At 39.3% G+C, this 25005-nt stretch overlaps 1 protein-coding gene across 1 annotated transcript in view; it reads right to left on the minus strand.

Annotated features, from left to right (window-relative positions):
- Positions 1 to 24413, minus strand: part of LOC146630009 (uncharacterized) — a 37731-nt gene extending 13318 nt beyond the window's left edge. The window contains exons 1-4 of the mRNA XM_085356739.1: positions 24387 to 24413; positions 20757 to 20913; positions 19987 to 20322; positions 19648 to 19870 (exon numbers count right to left, since the gene is read on the minus strand). Coding sequence (XP_085212865.1) covers positions 19648 to 19870; positions 19987 to 20322; positions 20757 to 20811 — 614 coding nt within the window. The 5' untranslated portion in view covers positions 20812 to 20913; positions 24387 to 24413. The remainder of the gene's footprint in view (positions 1 to 19647; positions 19871 to 19986; positions 20323 to 20756; positions 20914 to 24386) is intronic.
- Between the last annotated feature and the right edge of the window lie 592 nt (positions 24414 to 25005).

Below are 25005 nucleotides of genomic sequence, written 5' to 3' on the forward strand. Positions count from 1 at the left end.
CTCCCTGATTGTAGTCACTAGAAGGAAGACTGGTGGCATACGCATGCGCGTTGATTTGTGAGAACCTAACAAAGCGGTGGCCGTTGACAGTCATCCCTCGCCTCTGATTGAGGACATACTGTCTGAGCTGCGTGGGGCTGTCATGTTCTCCACCCTGGATCTTAAATCTGCCTACCATCAGCTGAAACTACATGAAGAGAGTAGAGGGCTCACTGCTTTCATTACACATAAAGGACTGTAGCAGTACTGCAGAGTCCCCTACGGGTTGAGTTCGGCACCTGCAGTGTTCCAAAAGATGATGACACAAATCCTACGTGGCCAAAAAGGGGTGCAATGCTATCTTGATGATGTCATCACATATGGAGCTTCAGAAACTGAACATGAGGCCCACCTGCGTGCTGTGTTACGCAGAATCAACAATTCTCATATCACTATTCTGCATGCTCAACCCCCTACTGATCCTGCAACCCTGCACTAATTTCTTGGCTTGGGTGCATGGTACAGCAAATTTGTGCCAAATTCCGTGACTTTTGTTGAACCTATGAGAGCTCTTCTGCGTAAAGACTGTTCATTCCACTTGAACAAAGCAGCTCAAGCTGCGTTTGATCAAGTCGAGCGGTTAATTGTGCACAGCCCTGCTCTGGTGATGTTCGACCCCAGTAAGCCAACCATAGTCTCGACAGATGCCTCAGATTAAGGCGTAGGTGCTGTTTAAACTCAACTTGATAGTAATGATGCAGAACCGACTGTTGCATTTGCATCTCGCAGCCTGTCTGATACAGAGGAAATACTCAATTGTCGAGAAGGAACCCCTGGCTCTGGGGCAGAAAATTCATCCTACGAACAGATCACTAAGCGCTTACAGCACTGCTGACTATTAAGGGCAATAACAGAGCTGGTCTACGCATAGCCAGATGGTCAGCTCGCCTGTTGGAGTTTGACTATGAAGTGGAATATAGAACTGGTCATTGAACCATGTTGCTGACTGTCTTTCTAGGCTCCCACTTCCCGAGACAGACATGGCATGTGCAGAGGATGTGGAGTCAGTTGCAGCCATCCTCACTGATCTGAGTGCTGTGTCTGAGGATGACTTCCAGTCAGAGTACAAAGCCTGTCCAGTGTTCACAAAGCTCCATGTAAATGGACTGATTCTTATATAGTGTGTGCAGATACAGAAAGGCTGGCGTGCAAGGAAGACGTCACTGGAACCTGACTTACAGCCGTACTTCCCAGTCCGCCATGAACTTGCGGTCATGAACGAGTGCATTGTCAGAGGTACACATCGATTGCTAGTGCCTGAGTAGTTGCAGAAAAAACTCACTGATATAGCTCACCAAGGCATTGTACGTACCAAACAATGCCTGAGGGAATTGCACTGGTGGCCCAAAATGGATTGTCAGATAGAGACAATGATAAAGAACTGTGCAACAGAATGACAAGTCAACTGTCACCCATGATGACTTCAACCCATTCCTCTACCAGCTACTGCTTGGGAAAAGGTGTCTGAGGACATCATAGGCCCTTTTGGAATAGCCCCTTCTGACTGTAGATTTGCTATCACATTGGTAGACTACTTCCGTAAGTGGCCTGAAGTAGCTTTTTTTGTTTCCCGAGCTGATGCAGCTACTATCATTCATGTCCTTTCTGTAGTTTTCTCTTGTGAAGGGAATCCAAAGACACTGATAAGTGACAGTGGCTCTCAATTTCTCTATGCTGAGTTCGCTGACTTTCTCAAAAGCAAGGGAATCCAACATCTGAGATCCTCAGTGTATTACCCAAGAGCTAATGGGGAAGTTGAGAGATTCAAGGACAACCCTGGAAGTCGTTCCTGAGAACTTACTTGATGGACTACAGAGCAGCCCTTCATTCAACAACTGGAGTTTCCCCTTCAGAACTGCTCTATGGATGACAAATGAGAACAAAGTTACAGGTAATGGATATGCCTGTTCCCCAGACAGAGATGCATACCATGTGCGAAAGAGTTAAGAATAAGCAACTGAAAATGAAAGAATACATGATGCTCGCAGACACGCCAAACCGTTCAACTTTCAGCCTGGTGACAAGGTACAGGTTAGGAAGCCATGGAAGGTAGAGAAAGGCGAGTTAAAGTGTTCTAAACCAAGGACTGTCATGACAAGGAAAGGACCAAACGTGTATTTTCTGGATGATGGAGGGACCTGGAACTCCTCACAATTATCGGCTCTGTCAGAGCTGAACACAGGTACTGATTCTGACACAACAATGGACTGTCATAAACCAGAAACTGATCTAGCATCTAACTCTGAGTCTGATAGTAGGCTTAGGCCCACCAGGATGAGGAATCCACCTTGCTGGACTCAAGACTTTGTCATGGGAAAGTGAATGTTACTGAGTGATATGAAATATGTTAAAACGCGCATTAGGTGACATAGATCAGAATAATGAAGTCAGTTTCACATAAGAAATCCTTGTTCAAAGGGCGAAGATATTGTGTCCACATACTATTGCATTTGTTCTGTAGATACATTTACTAGAAGTGCTAGATGGCGCTAGTAAGTATATTGTTGTTGTGGTATTTGGCAAGAAGAAAAGATAATAAAAAAGGAGTTATCTCTGGTGATCCTCTGTTCCTACCTGTGTGTGTGTAATGCCTGCTGAACCAACACCACACAAGAAGGTGCAAGCATCACAGCAGTGATGCAGTCAAAGTAACCGAGGATAAAACAGAAAAATGTGAAAAATATGAAGGAGATTTTCCTGACCTGGCTTTCTCCAGATTATGGCTTTATAGCACATAACCTTAAATACAGTGGATCTAAAAATGAAGAAAACCATGAACCAACATATGAACATTACCTGATGCTGCTGAAGTGAAGCAGAGCAAAGTTACAGAGGTTTTATTAGAGACACAGCAATGCATTTTGCAATTTGGCATCATTTTAAACAGTTTAAATTTCTTCAGTATTGAACAGCAGAAATTAGGCTTTCCTGTCAAAGGTCATTTTTGAAGAAAACAAAAAACAAACAAAAACAAAAAACAGTGTCCGACAGCGCTGGAAAGAAGGGTAGACTGATGTGTTATAAGCAAGCGAATAATGCAGAAAGCTGATATTTGAGATGGGAAACTGGTCTTTAAGTACACTGAGAGAGAGCTGTGCATGGCGTAGGATTTTTATCGTGGTGGGAACAAAACAGCCAAAGAAAGAGGGAATTCATGACGATGTTCTTCAAATGTGATACGTAGTTTGGATCTTCTTTTGCTGCTGGTTCAGTGAATTTTGGTGTGACAAAACCTGCAGCTTCAGAATCTGTATGATATCGGCTTTCAGCACCCAAAAACATGCACAGGTACATACTGTCGAGTGACCGATCTGCGCTCTGTGTTTACATCTTTCTGTGGAATCCGTTTACCTGCTTTTTAAAAGTTTGGTGTTTTAACTCTTTGGTGGTTGTTGACAGGCACGTGCAGAGGGGGGGGCTAGAGGGGCTTGAGCACCCGCCCCTTTCCTGATGGGTGCCCAAGGTGCCCTTTTGTTGAGGCAACTTTTTTTAAAAAAAATATATTTTTTTTTATGTTTGTGTGCGTGCGGAGTCTTGTCTGTGCCCCTCAACAATAATATTTAACTATTAATCACAGTTTTGCTAAATAAAAGGATCTGGCTTGTATCAGTCACATGATCACATTTAACCAATGGTCGCCCTTGACGGCAGAACGCACTGGTTACGAGCCGGGAACGAGCTCACAAAGAGCACGCGCATTTTTTCCGGTCCGGAGCTGTAGGAGAAACACAAGTTAACTCAGAGACACAGACTGATGCGACAAAACCAGTAAGTAGGTGTACAGCGCACACTGTAGTGTATAGCACCCAGGAGTATTAGCTTATTACGTACACGTTGGTAAGCTGTCTTGTTGCAACTGACGAACTGAAACAAATGAGCGTGCTGTGTTTGCAACAGCGCGACAAACATTACCTGTCCTTTTATTAACTGCACAAGTAGTGCTGGTCATAGCTGCTAGCTACCTGTGTAAGGCTGTCATGGGTCTGTAGCTCTGTCACCGTTTTAGGGAACATATTTAGTTTTAAAGTATTTAGAAACATATTTAGTTTTAAAGCAAGTTACAGGGCTTTTCCTGCCTTTCTGGAGGGATTATATTTCACTAAAAAACGATCTAATATGCATGTCCACATAATTATGCATTATTATAATTATAATATATTAAAAACACACGCTGTATTTTAAAGAACATACATTAAGAAGCAAATTATATTAGATTTATATTTTAAATAAGACAAAATTTGGATTTTACAGCAGTAAAATGATTGTATCTCTACAGTTTAAAAATGTAATAAGCTTTGCCCCTGCACAGAGTGGATAGTGAAACAAATGGAATCATCATAATGACATTATTTCATATTTATTACTTTTTTCCCCTCATTGCTTTATTATTGTAGCTCTAGTAATAAATAATAATGTAAGGATTCTGGATCAGCACTGTGATGCCCATAGTATATACAGTATTCTGAAGAAGGTCTAAAATGTCACTGTGTGTGCGTGCATGTATGTGTTTTATTTAGATGGAATTTTTAAAAAAATATTACCGTAATTGTCGGGCTATAAGCCGCTACTTTTTGCACAAGCTGTGAACCCTGCGGCTTTTAGTCAGGTGCGGCTTTTCTATGGATTTTCCATGATTTTTGTCATATCGTAAGAGGATTTGTTTTGTTGGTTTCGCTGTTGTACGACTCTACCTTGCCTGGCGGAAGGATCGGGGTTCAAGAGTGGTATGTTGGTCACATGTCCGTCCACCAGGCAACGTAGTGCCGTACGAAGTACCGCGAAAAACAAACTTCAAAGTAGCGCTGCGCGTTCAGCAGGAGGCGTGGATGATGAGCGGCGATAAACTTGCGAAAAGCAAGTTAAGCTCAACTCCACCGGTGGATTCTGACAGCGTGGAAAAGTGCGAAAACATCCACGATCACCAACGGATTTCGAAGGGCTGGACTGCTGCATGATGGAGAGGAGGACACCGCCACGGCCCTTCTGAGGGTGTTCGACTCTGACACTGACAACGAGGATTTGTTTGGTTTTGAAAGTGACAACGAAGGAAAGAAGCGGAGAGTGGATGACGAAGCCATCATGAACCTGTTCGTTTCCGACACTGGAGGAGAGGACTTTGGTGGTTTTAGTGCGCAGGAAGAAGAGAAAGATGGTGAATGACTGACTTTTCTTCTTGTTAAAGCCGTGTCGCTGCACCTGAGCCTAAAAGGTAGGCTGAATCTATTTTTCTGGTGTGCTGTAGGTTATTGTTATACACTACATTTGTTACTCATTTATGAAGCACAGTACATGTTTCATACTTGTAATTACAGCTACTTGTACATATACCCTAAAAAGTTATGCAAATATGTACCCATAACTTGTTTTTCAAAATATTAATAAAAGGGGTGTGTCTCCAAACAGCCGTCTCTTTCCTGACAATTCCCTTTGTGCATATTCTCTTACATATGATAAGTCAACATTGAAACACCTGCGGCTTTTAGTCAGGTGCAGCTAATATATGTACAAAACTGGATTTTCCCCTGATTTTAGCTTGTGCGGCTAATATTCAGGTGCGCTTTGTAGTCCGGGAAATACGGTACTCATGATATAACATTGTCCAGACATTCCAGGGGCCTGTTCTTCGTACGTCGCTTACTACATCCAAGATCAAATGACACATCCAAGACCAAACCATCGCGCTAACCGTGAGCTCGCTAATCCGGTTCCCCGAACACACCTGCTGTTGACGATTAGTACAGCTGGACGCAGTAATGTGACATCACTGGGTGTCGTAAAAGGGGCTACGCATCGATAGTAGAAACATTGATCGGCAACCCGCTGATTGGTCGGCAAAAATGTCGAAGGGGCGTGCACGGTATTTTCCGGCAGCAGAGCAAGAACTCATGAGTGAGGGATTTCAGGAGTTTCAGAGTTTAATTAAAACGCAAGAGAACACTGCAAAGGCTGCAAAAGCAAGGAGAGAGGGGCTGGCAGAAAGTTGCTGACAAATCAAACTCGTAGGTAATTTAATAATAATAATAATAATGGATTGGGTTCATATAGCGCTTTCCAAGGCACCCAAAGCGCTGTACGATACCACTATTCATTCACTCCCACATTCACACACTGGTGGAGGAAGCTACGGTTGTAGCCAGGCTGCCATATCGCGCCATCGGCCCCTCTGGCCAACACCAGTAGGCGGTAGGGTAGATCTATCATATGACACTATATTGTCCAATATCATATGGCATTATATTATATTATAATATGTTATATTATATCCCCTTTCACATTAGAGCCACAACAGGACCCACAAGAACATGGGAACAAGTAAAAGTGGAATACAGGAGTATTCTACAGAATGGTAATATTTATCTCTTAGATTGCTTTTCGTCTCTTGGCAAGGTAATACTGGCCTGTAATACTCTGTTAGTTTGTTCCTAACAGCAACCAAGAAAAGGGCAGAGCAAAAAAAAAGACAGGTGGTGGTCCTGCACCCCCTCGTCAACAAGTTGGTTAAGTAAATAATACCCTCACGGGAATATCGATATCTCTCAATGAGCACACTGTCGCGCTGAGCTAAAGGATCCTGTCTATCCCGCAATATACGCTGAATTCTGAGGACTCTCCTTATCAATCTTGCACCTTCCGCAATGGGTTGGTCGCGTATACGGACAGGACATGGCTGCGACAGGCTTCCCAAATCCACCTTCGCTTTTATAGCCGTGGTCTCCCATCTTGATTACACGAAGTAATTTACTATTACTACTCTGAAATATGAATTACATCTGTAATAATCACATACATGTAATAGAATGTTAATAGTACATTTCCCTTTTTTAGGAAATGACCTGTATGTATCTGTGTGACATCAATAAAAGGATCAAGTGCTGCATTATCTTTAGTTACATTGATGTTATTTATTTATGGTGAAACAGTGGTGGAATATCGCTGTTGCTTTCGTATAAATGAAGCGGACATACCTGCGTGGCCGCGATCTAATCCTGTTTACATAAAGTAAACCTGCTCCCGAGCAGGTTTACGCTTACGGCTCTGTTGCTATGACAGCAAGTCCCGGATGAGCTTCGGGGAACCGAACGATCCAGGATCACGCAAAATCGTCAACAATCTAATCCAGCTAACTTACTTAGCGAGGTACGAAGAACAGGCCCCTGGTAAGGACATGAGGAGGAAACAGTAGGAACTGTGTGAGGCTACTAAAGGCAGTGCTATAACATTTTTCTGTCATCATTTTATTTTAGATTAAGTGCTGGAGTTGTTAAGTGTGGATAATTAGATTATAGTTTATTGCAATAGCAAGTTGTGCCTTGTTCTCAGATAGACAGCAAGTGGAGAGTGATATATGAAATGATGGGATGGAAGGAAGAAGAGAAGCAAAGAGTGAATCACAGGCAGAGCCTAAATTATTTTTCACAGTTTTTTGTTGCCTTATGGTTCCAAGCGCTGTCACCAATCTTTGCATTTTGTTATTATCTCATGACATTTAATCAGCCATCTCTCCTATGGACTTTTTAATGTCTACAGTCTCAGATCAACACAGCCCTGCCCTCCAGCACTATCCACAGCAACCCCTCAACAGCAACATTGTACCCATCAGGTAAAGCATCGGCTACGTTTGCTTTGCCTTGTTGCCCATATTAGATTCTTGATGAATGTGTGTTGTTGTTATTCGGCCTGGTTCAATGTGCCCCTTTTTAACTTTGAGCACCCGCCCCTTTAAACCTCTCTGCACAGCCCTGGTTGTTGAAATAGTCTTGTGAGCTTTAACCCGAGATTCTGGCATTTCAGGCAAAATACATTTATATTTAAAAGTCAATTCAGGATTTAATAAACCGATATTGTGTTATTCAAACTAAAATCGTGAGAATTGTGTTTGAGGAATTAAATATGTCAGTAAGCATGTTTAATACTTTTTCCCTGAGTCATTTCTCATTATTACACATAATTTATGAACACCTACGGTTTGATTTCTTTGCATGTTTGGATTGGATCGGTTGTTACCAACACCTGGTGAGAATTTCATGTCAATAGCACCTTTGGAAATATATTTAGTTATTGGTGTCGTGTTCAATACTTATGTTACCCACTGCATATAGGGAGAAATTCACAAAATGGAAAAAATGAAGTATGTGCTTCATTTCTATTATAAAAAATATTTAACAACTGTTTTTCTCAGCCAAATGTGTGAAACGAATATCTTAGAATATAAATAGATACAGTTGAGTTTTACACATTTTAAATTATCTAAATGATCTATTTATACTACTTGACAACAAAGTATAACAGAAAATTGTTTTTTTTATGACACAATTTGTATTAGTGTCAGAATTTTTCTCTCTGTAATTCAACGATATATATAGTAGAAAGAAAGTAAGTACAGTATTTTTAAAAAATTATTACTATACTTAAATACATATTATAGAAAGTAAATTATAACAGTTAATGCATCAGCTGTTACTTCTACTTATCCTGTATAATACAGACATCTCCATCTCCATTCGCTTCCGCTTATCCTTTTTCAGGGTCGCGGGGGGCGCTGGAGCCTATCCCAGCTGTCATAGGGCGAGAGGCGGGGTACACCCGGGACAGGTCGCCAGTCTGTCGCAGGGCCAACATACAGGGACAGACAACCATTCGCACTCACTTCCATTCGCACATTCACACCTAGTGACAATTTGGATTATCCAATTAACCTATCCCCACTAAGTGCATGTCTTTGGACGGTGGGAGGAAGCCGGAGTACCCGGAGGGAACCCACGCAAACACGGGGAGAACATGCAAACTCCACACAGAAAGACCCCGGCCTGTAGTTGGAATTGAACTCAGGACCTTCTTGCTGTGAGGCAACAGTGCTAACCACCGTGCCACCGTGCTGCCATACAGACATACTGTAGCTTTATAATGTTAAGTGTCATGGTGAAGTTACTGAGAACGTGAAAAGTGGAAACCACTCTGTGTTTTTCTAAACGCATGTATATATAATATCTGCGGTGTTTGTACACATCACACAGCATCAGTGTTGGGTAAGTTACTTTTAAAAAGTAATTAATTACTAATTACTAATTAGTTAGTCAATATTGCATTTAAAATACTTATCTAATTACTGTGTCAGAAAAGTAACTTAATCATTAAATAAGTAATTTAACTAAATACTTCTTAAAATCGCTATAAACCTTGAGTGGGCAAACAATAGAAATTAAACTCTTTAAATAATAAATACTTTTTTTTAAAGACGGAGACTCTACAGTACGCAGCGGTAGCATCTCTTCCACAATGTAGCCTGCAATCATTTTTTTAAGCTCACCTTCAGACACTTTCTGTGCTGCTGAAGTAAAATCACGTTTTCCTGCTTAGCAGGAGTTGCCGCGGTGTTATCCATGGATGATGAACAAGGATCGCTCAGAAGTGTTCGTCTTCGTGTCAGGCGCTTCAGTAGATGTGCTATTAACAGCAGCCGATAGTTTTTTCTCCCCAGGACATAGCTTACATATCACTGTAATATTCTTGTCTGCTTGTTTCAGAAAAGTGAAGAGATGGGAATATTTCAAAGAACAGCCACTCGCTTCAGCCGCGAAATGACGTGCACCTGCACTACAGCGATGTTAAAGCGGCAGAGTTTACTTTTACGTTTAGAAGATAAATTATTGAAATTAAATAATGATATTCAGCGAGTTTAATTATTTTACAATGTAACGCAAGTACATTGTAAGTAATTAAAATACCTAAAAATGAACAGTAATTAGTTACTCTACTTTTTCAGTGGAAAAGTAATTTAATTACAGTATCGCGTTACTTAGTAAGGCATTACACCCAACACTGCACAACATCTGTATTTATTTGCTAAATACCTATTTAAAAACATTAAAAATGTAAGTAGAAAACAAATGCAAACATGTATATGTAATTCCTGCAGATGGTGGATGTGTGACAGCCAGAAAGAGCTCTGGTGTCGGGGTGTAACTGCAGATATAAATCAAATATAAGGGTACACAATACCTGTTAGTGAGAGAAGGAAGAGAACAAATCCACTGGCTGCTGCACTTAAACTCATAGCTGCTCCTCTCATTTCTTAATTCACACCAACATGACAAATACTGTGTGCCAGCTAGTCTTCATCAGACACTGAGGATGTAGTCTTTGATGGCAGCGTCTTCTGTGGTTGGAAAATATAAAAGTGATATTAGACTGTCTTCCTTCCGCAGTACATGCTCAACATGCGTAAACAGATGAAATCTGGTAAACCTCCACTCGAACCCTAATGAAGTGAAGAAGTGCTCCTTATACAGTGGTTTACATGTAAGATTAACTTCTTAACAGACAAATTTGGCATACAGTGCCTTGAAAAAGTATTTATACCCCTTCAACTTTAACATTTTGTCACCTTACAACCAAAAACTTCAATGTTGTTATTGAGATTTTCTGTGACAAACCAACACAAAGTAGCACATAATTGTGAACTGGTATGAAAATTATACATAGTTTTCAAAATTTTATGTTAATAGAAATCTGAAAAGTGTGGCATGTATTTATATTCATCCTCCTGAACTCTGATACCCCTTTAATAAAATCCAGTGGAATCAAGCTTTGAATATCTGAAGGAGTACTGTTCAATCCATCATCCAAAAATGGAAAAAGTACGCTACAACTGCAAACCTACCAAGACATGGCCGTCCACCTAAACTGACAGACCGAGCAAGGACGGCACTGGTCAGAGAGGCTCATGGTTAGTCTGGAGGAGAAATTCAACAGGGAAGCTGGTCAGAGTTGATGGGAAGATGGATGGGGCTAAATACTGGGCAATCCTGGAAGAAAACCTGCCGGAGGCTGGGAGGAAGATTCACCCTCCAGCAAGACAATGTCATACCACTTCACATTTATGTGCTACTTTGTGTTGGTCTTTCACACAAAATCTCAATAAAAAAAAAACAAAAACCAAGTTTTTGGTTATAAGTTGAAAACATTTGTAAAAGTTCAAGGAGTATGAAAACTTTTTAAGGCACTGTATTTCAATCACTCTTTGCTCCTACAATTACCGCAAAATGTGTTAACAACACCATGAACAGATTTACTGTAAAGGTCTCCTGTAATCACCTCTAAGAGTCCAATGACAATGTACTTCATGAAAGCAATTTGAATTTCCAGTTGTCCCGACTTGTCTCATGTCCAGAGTGTTTACATTGAAACTAGTATCACATTTCTAATATTACAAGATACCATGGATGTCAAAATAAATATATACAGTGGGAGGCCTGAAGGATTCAAATACTTCAAGTCTAAGAAGGGTTCTATTTAACACCAAAACAAAAAGTTTAATGTACAACCACATATATACAACCACATTTTGGCATCTTGGCAGGATAACTGAAGATGCTGATTTTGGAGCATATGGGCAGATTTGTCAGACTTCAGCTTGTGTACCTACAGTAGTTTTAAAATCATGATCTAATTCAAAAACTGGAAAGGAAATGCAAATTCAATCCTGTTTTTTACACTATGTCATCTAAGACAGATATTTTTGCACTATCATACATGTGGCTACATTTCTGAGTGTACAACTGTATGCAACCCATTATGCATATAACTGCATGCTGGTTTTGCAAAGGTGACCCAGGTTTTCAAGGATTGTCTTGTTTTTAAAGTACAAATTACCGTTATTTAGTTTCCTTTTTTAATTTTTAACCCATATCTTTTCCAGAAAAATGGCAAAGAAAGAATGTAAGTAAGAATGGGGTGTGATTTTTCAAGGCAAGGCAAGGCAAGGCAAGGCAAGTTTATTTGTATAGCACAATTCAACAACAAGGTGATTCAAAGTGCTTTACAGAGACATTAGAAACAAGCCCTGTTCTATTACAGATTTATTATGTGACAAATGGGGCTGAACAAGACTTTTATAATTTTGTATTAGATAATTACTTTCCAAAGTATAAAAAAACATTTAGACTTATTAATGCATCTTTTGTAATCAAAATACATTTACTATACTCATATAGCACTCGTATAGAACACCATTTTTTATTATATACAGTATTAAATAAGTATTATATAATTTATCCTTTTCATGTTTTGCGTATTGTTGGGATTGTTGGGACTGTTTGGAATAATTTGCAGTGCCTCAATAATGCTATGCTTTTTACTAATAAGTGTTATAAAGTTATACAGTATAGTATTAAGTGGACACAGCCCTGAAAAATAAAGGCATTAGACTATGTGTCCTTTGGTGATAGAATATAGGAGACTCTCTCACACGTTAGTGTGCAGGAGAGACTCGCCTACGCTTGGCTGCAAAATTGACATAACAGGGAACTGTTTTCTGGTTTTGGCAAGGACACAGCCTCGCCAGGGCTGAGAAAAGATGTTTTTGCATCCAATACACAATAACCTATGAGTATGCTGTGCAATACAACTACTGAATGCCTGTGAAACACCTTTGTTTAGACTAGAGTGGAACGCCCTGCAATAAAACTGGTAGGGGCACACCACCATTTTGAGATCCGCGGCAGTGTTTTGTCTTCCATCGGATGCCTCTGAGGAATCTAAAGAACTCGGTGATTTAACAGTACTTATATATTGCTGAATAGCCTGACTGATAATGATGCCATTATCTGTAAATAACAGGCAGCTAAAGCTTTCAAATAATCTGGAATAAGTACAGTATTTTCATCCAAAATACAGTGACATAAAAGCTAAAAGTGGTATGAGATAGAATTACAGTAAAATTCTTGAGTAAATCAGTCACACTCCTCACAGTTGTATCAGTGCTTTAATCCGGTGATGTTGGTGGTTGTCCTCCTGTTTAAGCTTCAAATTACTCCTTGTGGTATTTAAAACTCTTTTTGTTCTAAACTGAGACAAGTTTCGTTTTATATTTTTCTATAGAAAAAAATGAATTACAATAAGTAGTATCATCTTTGCGTGGCTGACTGTAGCCTACAGTACAGAATCTAACCAGTTAAACAGATGCTGGCAGTCAGCCTTTATTCAAACCCATGTGTGTGTAACTAGTGCCTAAATATAATCTTGGTCCAAAGAGGATCTTGCTTTTCCTTGACCAGCCCACAGTTTCAAAGTAATTTATTTTTTTATAAACCTTAATGAAGCAATATAATTGTGAAACGGGGCACCTAAGATCTTACTTGCTGACCTTTCATAACAACAGCTTTTCTGTTTTTGTCAGGTAATGTTGGTTTGTTTGTTCTTAATTATTAACAACCATTTAACACAGACTGGGTTGCAGCAAAACGGGTCTTGCATGCCAGAGTAAAATAGCTAAGCACCATATTAATGGAAATATGTAGTCATATCTACCCGTGCTTTGTCGATCAGGCACTGATACCGATCAGTGTTAAACAGTTGAATTTTTTGTAACTTCCTGGTTTTAAATGTGGTACATTTCAAGTTTTTCCAGTCTTGGTATAATATGTCATATTTTATACTACACACCAACCTATTATGGTCTTTGGTATGTAATTGCTACATATAGAGCACGAAATGCTGGTTTGGCTGCAGTGGTGTAAGCACAGATTTGGTGTTCCATGCAAAAATAAATATATATAAAACTTTAGGCCCCACCACATTAATACTGTAAACCATGCCAGCTCTGAAAATATAACACTGCGCAGACCTGGATCAATATTCTCATAAATAGATTAAATAGATAATATAAATAGATTTTATAATGTTGTGCAAGACTGATGAGATATGTAGAAACCACTTTTTACATTTTAATATTTTCTAAAATTCTAGTATTTTAAGTATTTTTTACTGCTTGAACATTTGTATTTATAATACTACATATTGGCAAATGTGAATAATCCTTTGAATATCAGCTTTCAAGCAAAGTATAGCAAACTAATATGTCTGTCCTGAGACCTATAAAGCAAAGGTTTTAATCTGATTTAGCTCACTGAAAACTCTGATCACCTGTAACAGTACTTCTCTCTTTATGTAGGCTATGATGATAAAAAATTCCTAACGGGCTCCCAAGAGGTGATTAGACACATTTTGGCATAAAAGAACTCACCTGCTTATGTACAAAGGTTCTGCCTCCAATTACAAGTTGGCTAAAACAACAAACACATTATTTTCTGTCAGAAATGAAGCAAGCTGACTAAAACTAGGAAAGTCCATCAAGTTAATTTCTGCCTGTCTCTTTTTTCTTTTTCGAAACTCAGACTTTACTGATAACAGAGACATCCTACTGCAGCGCTATCTCTGTATCGCTAAGAGCGCGTGCACATGGACCAAACCAAATCATGAAATAAGGAGGGGGAGGCGGGGTCAGAGGCTGACTGAATTATATTCTTTGGTGTCAGAAACAAACAAAACTAATGCTAGGAAACAAACACGTTTATAAGTGCCTTGTGAAGCAAACAGTATTTTATGGTGATAAAGTTAATAATTTCATAACAAAAACAAATAAATAAAATAATATGTATGGACTATTTGACTATTCCCTTCATAGAATCGTCTTAACTTCTCTCCTCTAAGGAAATCCTCTCTTAATTGATTTCACTTGCAGACTTAAAAAAGACGTACAACCGACCTGGTGACATCATCACTGGGAACGTGCTCCTGGTTTTGATATGACTGTGACAATTTTTAATTTCTTGTTATTTTATTGTTGTAATTGTAACATGTTTGTCTGAAGCGGGTCTCCCTTGTAAATGAGTTATTGAGTCTCGATTGAGCTAGTAAGTAAAAATAAATAAATAAAAAAGTAATTGAGTTAACTAATGAGGTTGCTTTGTCTGCTTTGGCCAATAGTGGTCACTGCATGACATGTGCATTACATGTGCAATGCATCTTTTGTCAGTCATCTTTTGCTGACTTTTGAAGACAGGCATATCCTATTTAATACGTGCGTGGTTTTCTTGATTGATTGATTGATTGATTGATTGATTGATTGATTGATTGATTGATTGATTGATTAGGAAAGCTTTTAGAAAACTTTGTTGGCTGCAGTTCTTCTTTGCTCTTTCAATGTTGGGATAAATTCTCTTTCCACATTCGAGTGAATCCAGGCTGCAAATATATAATCAAAAATGGACAGGTCAGCAGGGTGTTTTGTTTTTGTTCTGCAGATCTATATGACTGAGTTTTGTGCGATACCTGTGATTCACTGGGCAGGTTTAAATACTCACTGTAATGATTTCTTATTTGCAGTGCCACGCTGAGATACAACACAGGAGGTCTTGGTGCATTATCCTCCACACCTGCAGGTGGTGGTGGTCCAAGTTTATTCTCCTCAGCAAGAGAAGTGAGTAGATTTGTAAACAGTAGACTGTAGGATATGCACAGCATGACAGTACGGCAGATTCAAGTAATAATATGAGCCAGGTTTTGTTGACTTTGGAGTGCAGTGCAGATGAATTATGAACTTTTTATTTTTGTAGACAGAAAAAGAGAGGAGATGATATCATTGCCATTAATACACGGACACATGTTATAAGAAAATCAGAAAATGTCAAAAAGAATTTGTAATATTTCTATGTGAGATGCTCCTGAACTGAGGGCTGTGCTGCATCTGTTAAATTTAACAGCAGAGTACTCATTGACGGGTGGCTGGCCTCTCCTTTAGAGATACAGTGATGAATTTATTCCTCCGAGAGAGGCTCCGAGTAGAGCCGCTGCTCCTCCACCTTGAAAGGAGGCAGTTTAGGTACTTTAGGCATCTGACAAGGATGCCTCATGGGTCAGGTGTTTTGGCCATTTCCCACTGGACAGAACGACAGATGGATACACTGAAGGAGGTGGCTGGGAAGAGGAGAAGGGTTTGGTCAAGGTCACGTGTTTCCGCTTGCTGTGGAGCTCCACAGTGGCTGCAGCCAGGTGCTCTTGGGGAAGGAGGAGGTCTGTGTGTCCTTTAGCTGTTGTTCCTTTAGCTCTTCCTAAACAAGGCTCATGCAGGATGGAAACATTTGTCTTGGCTACTTGACAAATAATAAAATGTATTTACATTAATACCAAAGACAGACCACAAACAATTTCTCAGTCAGCTCATCCCTTTACATAATTATTCTCAGGAATGAAAACACCAGCAGTATACGTCAGCAGTATTTATCTGAATGAAAAAATAAAGCAGGAATCAACACGTGTTCATATTTTACCACCAAGCAGTGTGGAAACTGCTGAGTTACAGTGCTTCACACCAAAACTAGTTCAGGATATTAAATAATTTCACTAAATCAAAAAATTTAAATTAAAAAGTTTTCAGGAAGTTTCAGAAATAAAGCTGATGTTTAAGTTTAGCCTCATCTATGAATACTGCATTTGATCCTCAGCCAAACAGCACAGTCCATGAAAACATCCTCCACAGAGGCAGAGACCGTGCTCCTTAACTTTTCTCTTTCTGTCATCATTCTAACGTCTGATTAAACACCATCTAAACAACATGAGTTTCAGTCTGTTTCTTTTATACGCAAGTCTCTAACATGACTGGACTTCACTGCAGCTCTTCCTGCTCTTCAGTGTCGTCTGCAGTGACGCCCTGTGAGGCTGAGACGTTCTCATAATCAGCACGAGTGTTTACCTGATGGAGAGAGAGCGAGAGAGCTTTCTGTATGTTTTTGATAACATTCAAAACTAAATACTTTAGTAATACTTAAAGAACTTCACATTATCCTACCTAATTTTATTTACATTTATTTTTGGATCACTTATTTTTCTATTCTAGTGCAATAGAAACTATCATACATCTATCATAACACATGTTGTATCAGTAGAACCTCTTACTTTGATGACATTTACAGATTCATTTGGTCCAGTTTCTAAGGCCACATGTGTCTTCTTTCTGGATTTAATCCAACAAAAAGAAAACGGTATTAAACTAAAAAGAATTCATGACTTTAAAACTGAAGGTTTTAAGATGGACATAAAAGAGCAATTATGACACTGTTGTTACTGTTTTTCTTTCTTTTTAAAAAGAAATGTGTTACCTCATCCACAGACCCAACACGAAGAGAGCAATCAGCATCAGGACCACCAGAGTCAATCTGATGATATTCAATATTATTACAGATTTTCCTATAAATTGAGAAAAGCACAAAGGAGATATGTCTTAGTCGAGAGATTAGATTTATAGGGTCATGCTATTTGTCATTGGGTATCATCAGTAACTGCTGTCACTAAGTTTACTCTCTTAACACAACTGCAGAAAGTTAAACATTTTTATATTTTCTTTGCACTGGTTAGAATATACACTACCAGTCAAAAGTTTGGAGACACCTTCTCATTTAATGTTTTTTCTTTCTTTTCATGACTATTTAATTGTAGATTCTCACTGAAAGAATCAAAACTATGAACGAACACATATGGAATTATGTAGTAAACGAAAAGTGTGAAATAACTCAAAACATGTTCATGTTATAGATTCCTCAAAATTGCCACCCTTTGCTTTGATTACTGCTTTGCACACTCAGTTCACAGTAACAAAACTCCCACTGTGTTCAGGTCTGAAGTCAGTGATGGTGAAGTTGTGTCCTGATGCTTTTTCTGAGTCTTCATCCTCCTTGTACCAGGTGTAATTAGCTGTTGGGTTAGCAACACTGCTATAGGTGACTGAACCGCCCTCCACTATTTCACCAGAGGGACTCACTGACACAGAGGGAAGCATTGGAGCATCTAGAACAGAGAATATTAAGATTAGATGATTAATAAGAGATCACATTTGATCATAATATACTGTCTATTTTTCATAGGGGGCAGGGGTAGCTCAGTAGGTAGAGTGGTGGCCTCATGATCGGAAGGTCGGGGGTTCGACTCCACTGAACGGCTACCCTGAGGTACCCCTGAGCAAGGTACCGTCCCTACACACTGCTCCCCGGGCGCTGCACTGGTGGCTGCCCACTGCTTCACTGGGTGAATGGGTTAAATGCAGAGGAACTATTTCCCTATGGGGACTAACACGCACACTTTAGATAGCATCATACTCCCTGTGTCCTCACTGGTCTGACCTGTGATGTCTACTTATCCCTCCACTCCTGGAGTTGATTCTTTGTGCAGTGTCAGACTTTAAGGAGAGTTCCTGCTTCTTGGCTTCACACACCTGCCTTTAATGATCTTGTCAAGAGCCAATATTTATAAGAGTGATGAGCTGTATCATTGAATGAAAAACGGAAACCATCTGAGTCCCGCGTTTCGCCTATGGTGGCCAACCTGACATAGACTTTTATCCTTACTGTTCAAATTATTTCTATTTCTTATCTAAAGCTGTTGTCAACACATTTCCCTCAGTATCTTTTCAGTCCGTCACACCCTCAGTTGTGGGGACTGACAAGCTTTTAATTACTGCTCAGATCTGTTATCCTCATTATATTAAGTTCATGCTTCTTTTCATGGACAGACCTTTGTAGACAGTCAGAAACAGCTGATGTACACCTGTTCTTCACAATTCACACATCTCTGCTTATTACATCTCTAAGGTAAGTCTTTAAGTAGATATTCTTGTTAAATCTTACACATGTTGTTCAGGGTACTGCTGTCTTTCATTAAATTATTTGCTTCCGTCGCCACACGGCAGTCTACAGGTGATGATAGGAACTGATCTTTCATGTTCTCTGATCAGGATCAAACCACTCTTCAGCACAAAGACTGTTATTTTGGACTTTACCTCAGTATCTGACTCAGATTCATGAACCTGGCTCCACTCACCTTTAAACTGGTTGTACAGTAAAACACTCAAAGAATTTAAAATACATTATAGTATTTTGAATTCCACTGCACATCTTAAACAACATTTTGGTGAAAAAAGAAAGCTGAAGATCTGAAAACACAAAATTGTTCATGATGACCACATAACACAGTGAAGTAAACTTACACACATGATCTGAGCGATAATCTTCATGTCCTTTGAAAGCACAGGAGATGATGTCTCCAGGATTGAACAGATCTTGATAAGAACTTCGTTCAACCTTAAAATGATTGTTTTTGAACCAGACAAAAGAAAGACGACCAGCTGGACTGCAGCTGCTTTCACACTTCAGCTCTGCCTCAGTCTGAGACTCATGGACTGATATTATTCTGCTCACCTTCACCTGCAGATCTGAATATGACAACACAGCAGACACAAGACATTAAATACTCAAAACAATAAATACACCCATTACCACAACTGAACAACTGAGCTGAATGAAATATTCTGTGTGTATTCATCAGTACCTGTGACAGTCAGAGTTGTTCCAGGTAAACTACTCTTCCATTCAAAGCTTTGTGTTTTGAATTTGAAGTGATACTCGGCTGAATCACTCTCTGTCAGGTCTCTGATTCTCAGAGTGGAGCGTCCTCTCTCTCTTTCAGTCACCTGAACACGACCTGCATACTGGGAGTCTTCTGTGAGGTCCTCAGATCCACGACCAGAACGGAACCAGGACTTTGATTGGATTGGACTTTCATAACTGTTGTAAGTACAAGAAATGTCCACTGATGATCCTTTGACTGCACAGATTCTTCTGTTGCTGTAATTCACTCTGTTGCATGAATCATCTTGGACACCTGAAACATAAAATGATATTGAAGTCAGATTTAGAAAGTAGTTACTGTGAGTTTGACTGTTTTTATTCAGATGTATGTAATGACTCTATGAGATGGTTTTATGTAACTGAAATAAACTCACACACTGAAGGAGAGGAGAAATCTTCATGACCTCTTACAGCACAGGAGTAGCTATCTGAAGGATTCAGATTGGCTGAATACCGATACTGGTTTCTACTAGAAATCTTGTGTCCATTTTTGTACCAGATGTAGGAGGGACGATAATTTAGTCGACAACTACTCTGACAAGTCAGTGTTGCCCAGTTGGAATATGATGATGTTTCCACGTGTACCTGAAGAGCTGAATATGTGAAGAAATAAAATCAGAGCAGAAACTTAGACATCTATTATCCATATCCAAACACACACAGTCATGTTCATAACAATTTCTGACTGATGTGTAATTAAAAATGTTACCTGTGACAGTCAGAGTGACTCCAGGTAAACCAGTAAAATCTTTCCAGTCTGTTTCAAACCTGAACTTGTACACAGCTGAGTCGCTCTCTCTCAGGTCTCTGATTGTCAGAGTGCAGCTCTTCCAGTGAGAACTGTACGACACTCGACCTGCATACGCTGGGTCTGTTTTCAGATCTTCAGGATTATAATTGTTCCCTTTAGTGAACCAAACTCTTTTTAACACATTTACTCTTGAAGGGTGTTTGAAGGAGCAGCCTATGTCCACTGTTGATCCTTTTACAGCACAGATCTGAGTAGAAGTGTAAGTCACTGCATAATCATTCTGACTCTGTACCACTGTAACACAGAACACAGTCAGACTCATTACAGCAACAGTAAACAGTTTTACTTGTAGTTGAACTACATGCAGAGAGAAATTCGGATTCTGACATTCGGACCAAGCGCACTTCATCACAATAGAAAAAATGAAGTTGTGCTTCATTTCTGTTTTACAAAATATTTAACAACTGTTGTTCTCAGCCAAATGTCTGAAATGTCTGTCTTCAGAACATTAATAGTTAAAGATCAGCTTTCCACATATTAAATTATTATAGAAATTGTCCAGTTAGGTACAACCTATTTATATCTACCGATAGATGTAGATATATAGATGTATATAGAGATATAGAGAGAGATGGGTCTACAAAAATAAATCCCTTATGTATTGTAATTTTACATTAAAAAGTAACTCCTGCAGATACTGAATGTGTGAAAACCAGGTACACATAAACCTGTTAGAGAGAGAAGGAAGAGGACCAATCCACTCGCTGCTGCACTTAAACTCATCGCTTCTTCTCTCGCTTCTTAAATCACATCAACATGACACATACTGTTTTCCAGTTAGTCTCCATCAGTTGTTGAGGATGTAGTCTTTGATAACAGGGTCTTCTGTGGTTAGAAAATATAAAAGAAATATTAGACTGTCTTCCTTCAACTGGACATGGTCAACATGCATAAACAGATGAGAGCCTCTAAACTCCCACACTGAAATGAAGAAGTGGTTGTTATACAGTGGTTTACATGCAGAATAGCTTCTTAAAATACAAATATGGAATATTTTTAATCAGTTTTAAAATCGTACGGTTCCGGGCCAGTTTATTACCAGGATCATAAATAGATTTTCTCTCATGTACATTAAGTTTTAATGTAGGTTTTCTTTGCAAAGTGAGTGTGAAGCTCTCTTTTGAGAGGGCTGAGAGCAAATCTTTAACACACAATGTCTCCTGGATAAAAAGAACAGGTGACTCGGGTAGTGATGACAAAACCGTTTTTGACCAGGTTAAGTTTCAATGCACGTATTAAACCTATTGTATGACTGCTATCTTCTATTGCCCAATATTTCTAAAATTAGAAACATCCCGTCTCAGAGTGACACTGAAAAACTAGTAAATGCATTTATTACTTCTAGGCTGGACTACTGTAATTCATCCAAAAATGTCAAGAATCAAGCAAGTAAATAAGTGCATCAGCAGTCATGTGCTCAGCACTAAAGGAGCTGCTGCAGAGAACCACAGTTGTGCGTCAATGAACCTGTAAGCGTTATTTCTTTTGGCAGTTAACTGGCAGGATACTGCTTCTAATTGTTTGTGCATGTTAAAATTATGCCTCAGTACTTTTATACCATGTTGATAGAAATAATAATGGATAGGATTTATATAGCGCTTTTCAAGGCACCCAAAGCGCTTTACAATGCCACTATTCATTCATTCTCGCATTCACACACTGGTGGAGGCAGCTACGGTTGTAGCCACAGCTGCACTGGGGCAGATTGACAGAGGCGAGGCTGCCATATCGCGCCATCGGCCCCTCTGGCCAACACCAGTAGGCGGTAGGGTAAAGTGTCTTGCCCAAGGACACAACGACCAGGACAGAGAGCCCAGGGATCAAACCTGCGACCTTCCGGTTACAGATATGCTTCCCAACCCCCTGAGCCACAGTCGCCAAACATTTAGCACCAAGTTAATAGCAGTGGCCATAATCTCCCGCCATGATTACATCTAGCGTTATTAGGAATAAAGGACTTTTCTATTGTTTAGTTTAGTGGTTCCCAAACTTTTTTTGCTAAGCCCCCCTTTGTTTTACAAGAAAAATATTCCCCCCCCCCCCCCCCCCCCCTTCTTGCGCGTGCACGCACACACGCACAAACGCATCCTCCAACCACACACACCCATATTTTGCTCCATTGCGGTTTATTTCACACCTCAAACATTTAGTAAGCAATTAAGCAAATACAAGTAAACTGCAATAAATTACAGGTAGTAAGGAAATACACTACTAACTCTTTTACGCTACGTCCGCACCTACACGGGTATTTTTGAAAACGTAGCTGTTTCGTCCATAAACGGCGTTGCCAATCACCGAAAACGGAGATTTTATAAAACTCCTTTTTTGCGTTTACATGTGGACGAGGAATACAGAGTTTCACAGTGTATGTGCCTTTTTTCTCGTCTGTGCGCCACGTTATTGTTTACATGAGATGAATTGCAGAATGGCAGATAGAGACAAAATACTGTTACTGTTAATCTGACTATCTTCAGGTTTTAAAGTGTGGGCGGGCCCCACACTTTGGGAAGGTCTAGTTTAGTTTAAGTGTTGCTAGCTTGATTAGCAACTTGTAAGACATGTGCTATTTATCCAATCTGTGGTCTACAGTGACCCCTTGTGGACATGTGTTGAGTAGATGATGTGTTGTGATTGTTTTCCTAGTTATCTATGACTCTACTAACTATAGAATTGAATGTTTTCCAGAAAACCATGCTCATAGTCACACACACTGTATACTAACAGGAATAAGTTCAAGTATGGCTGCACTGAATTTGTATTAAGCCTAGCAAGCACTCTGATGGAAACAATTATTCTGTGGAACTTAATCAAAGACAGTCAACCCAACTCCTGGACTGCTGCAGACTTGTATACCCAGCTTTCCAATATATATATTTTATAGTACCACTATCACTCCACTAGAACACTTCACTCTCAGTTCTTTCCTATAATATTAAGTGCATTGAGACAACTGCTGGTAGCCAGATGCCCATCTCAGCCAAATTAATCGAGAAACTAGCGCCTCCTCCTAACCATTAAATCAACAAACAATGCAAGAGGTAGAAAGCGAGAGAGATAGAGAGAGAAACACTCTTCTACTGCCTCTTGTCCCACAAACAGTTGTACATTACTGCCAACTTCTGTACAAACAGTCAGTATTTTTCACATAAGAGGAACCTAAATATCAGTCACTGAGCATCTGTACACTATTTTACATATACCCAAAGAGGATACAGTGTGCCCAGACATGTGCACAGGGTGGTTTTGACATGTTTTTGAAAATGTATATCTGGCTCTGAAAAGAAATTTGACAATAGAATACTAGGTGAACAAATTCACCCCTAATTACCTTCATATTAGCACGTGTATCAGTATCAGAGTGCACACATCTGGCCTAAGCACATATAGCCATATAAATGTCACCATACTATGTACATTACATTATTTTCTGGGCTTCATGTATAATAACATATTATACCTAACGATTTAAACTATTTTATTGAATGATTATACAATAGTCTTTTATCATGCCACTTTTAGATCAACACCATTTTTTGATTTGCCTCTTTAATAAAGCTGATGTCAAGGTTATGGTGAATAAGGACCCAAATCCAGAATCACTCAGACTCACGCACATCTAGGAATCAAATAAGAATAAACTTTTATCAAAAGGCAGATGAAAACTAAATCCAAGACAACAGAAGACATCCCAGGGATAACAACAGGAAACATCTGTGGGCAACAATATGATGTGGCAATAAATAGAACTGAAGTTATAAATTCACACAACTCAGAGGAAGTGAACACAGCTAGGGGAAGTAAAACTGAATGTCAAATGCAAACACTTAATGAGAACACAACACAGATACAAAGGCTACACAAGACACATGCGAAAAACAGGACTTTTAACTTTAAAACCTAAAGACAAAACTGAGAGTATCATCAGTTACCACTAATCCATGAAAATAATGAAAAACTTGAAACACTGGGGTCAAAATATTCAAGACACACAAGATCAAAGAAAGACAATGATAAAACAATCAGCACCTACAACTAGGCAAATACAATGGAAACACACATGAAAATCTAAACAATAAGCAACGTCCAAAAACACTTTTGCCCACTTTTTCTTAAACTAAAGGCAAAGAAGTTAGAAATAGGAGATAAGATGGGAAGTACTTTTGGAAAGCAGCCCCAGTCTGTCTCCTTGTCCTCTGATCAGTGTCTCTGTTGGAAGTCAGTTGTTTCTGTCTGAGCTCTATACTGCAAAGGAGGTCCAGTGTACCCAGGATATGTTTCTGTCATCTAGATTCACTTACCCTAACATTGGCGAATGGGATAAACTGTCACATGAAGCTGGTTCTCAACTGGCTAAGTTATATGAGGGTTTCCCCTGTGTGTTCACATGACCAATGCCAAAGGGGCGTTTCACAGATCATATGACTCTTCTTCCACAGAAAATGATCCCTGTGAGTGCCACCTACTCCAGAGATGCTAGCAAATAAAAATCTCTAAAAATCATACAAAATATATCAGTAAAATCCAACACTATTGTGAAAAAAAAACAAGATAAATCTGGTGATTTAGTGCAAACAATAAGCATTTTCATTCCAGTTAATTATTTGCAACATTGAAGTTTACTCTCCTTACAGGAATCCTTGGTGTGTTTCGTGTTTCCAGCAGTGTAAAACAGATTAATTAACAGATTAGAGTGAAGTATGACAACATTTAGACATTTTCTAAATCACCAAATTAAAATGCGGATATTCTTGTAGAGATGTGACTCTCAGTTTACGGTGTGTTTAGTAAGGTAGTTAGTTTAAAAAGCTGCCCATATAAAATGTACTCCTCCAACAGAGATTTTATATCACACGTAAAACATGTTGAATTACAAAAAAATAAGTGGAAATGTTGCGTTTCCAGATGATTTTACACTGA

The sequence above is a fragment of the Diplotaxodon limnothrissa genome, linkage group LG6 (assembly GCF_057381915.1).
Source record: "Diplotaxodon limnothrissa isolate DT_005_m linkage group LG6, D_limnothrissa_male_GT1.1, whole genome shotgun sequence".
Lineage (NCBI taxonomy): Eukaryota > Metazoa > Chordata > Actinopteri > Cichliformes > Cichlidae > Diplotaxodon > Diplotaxodon limnothrissa.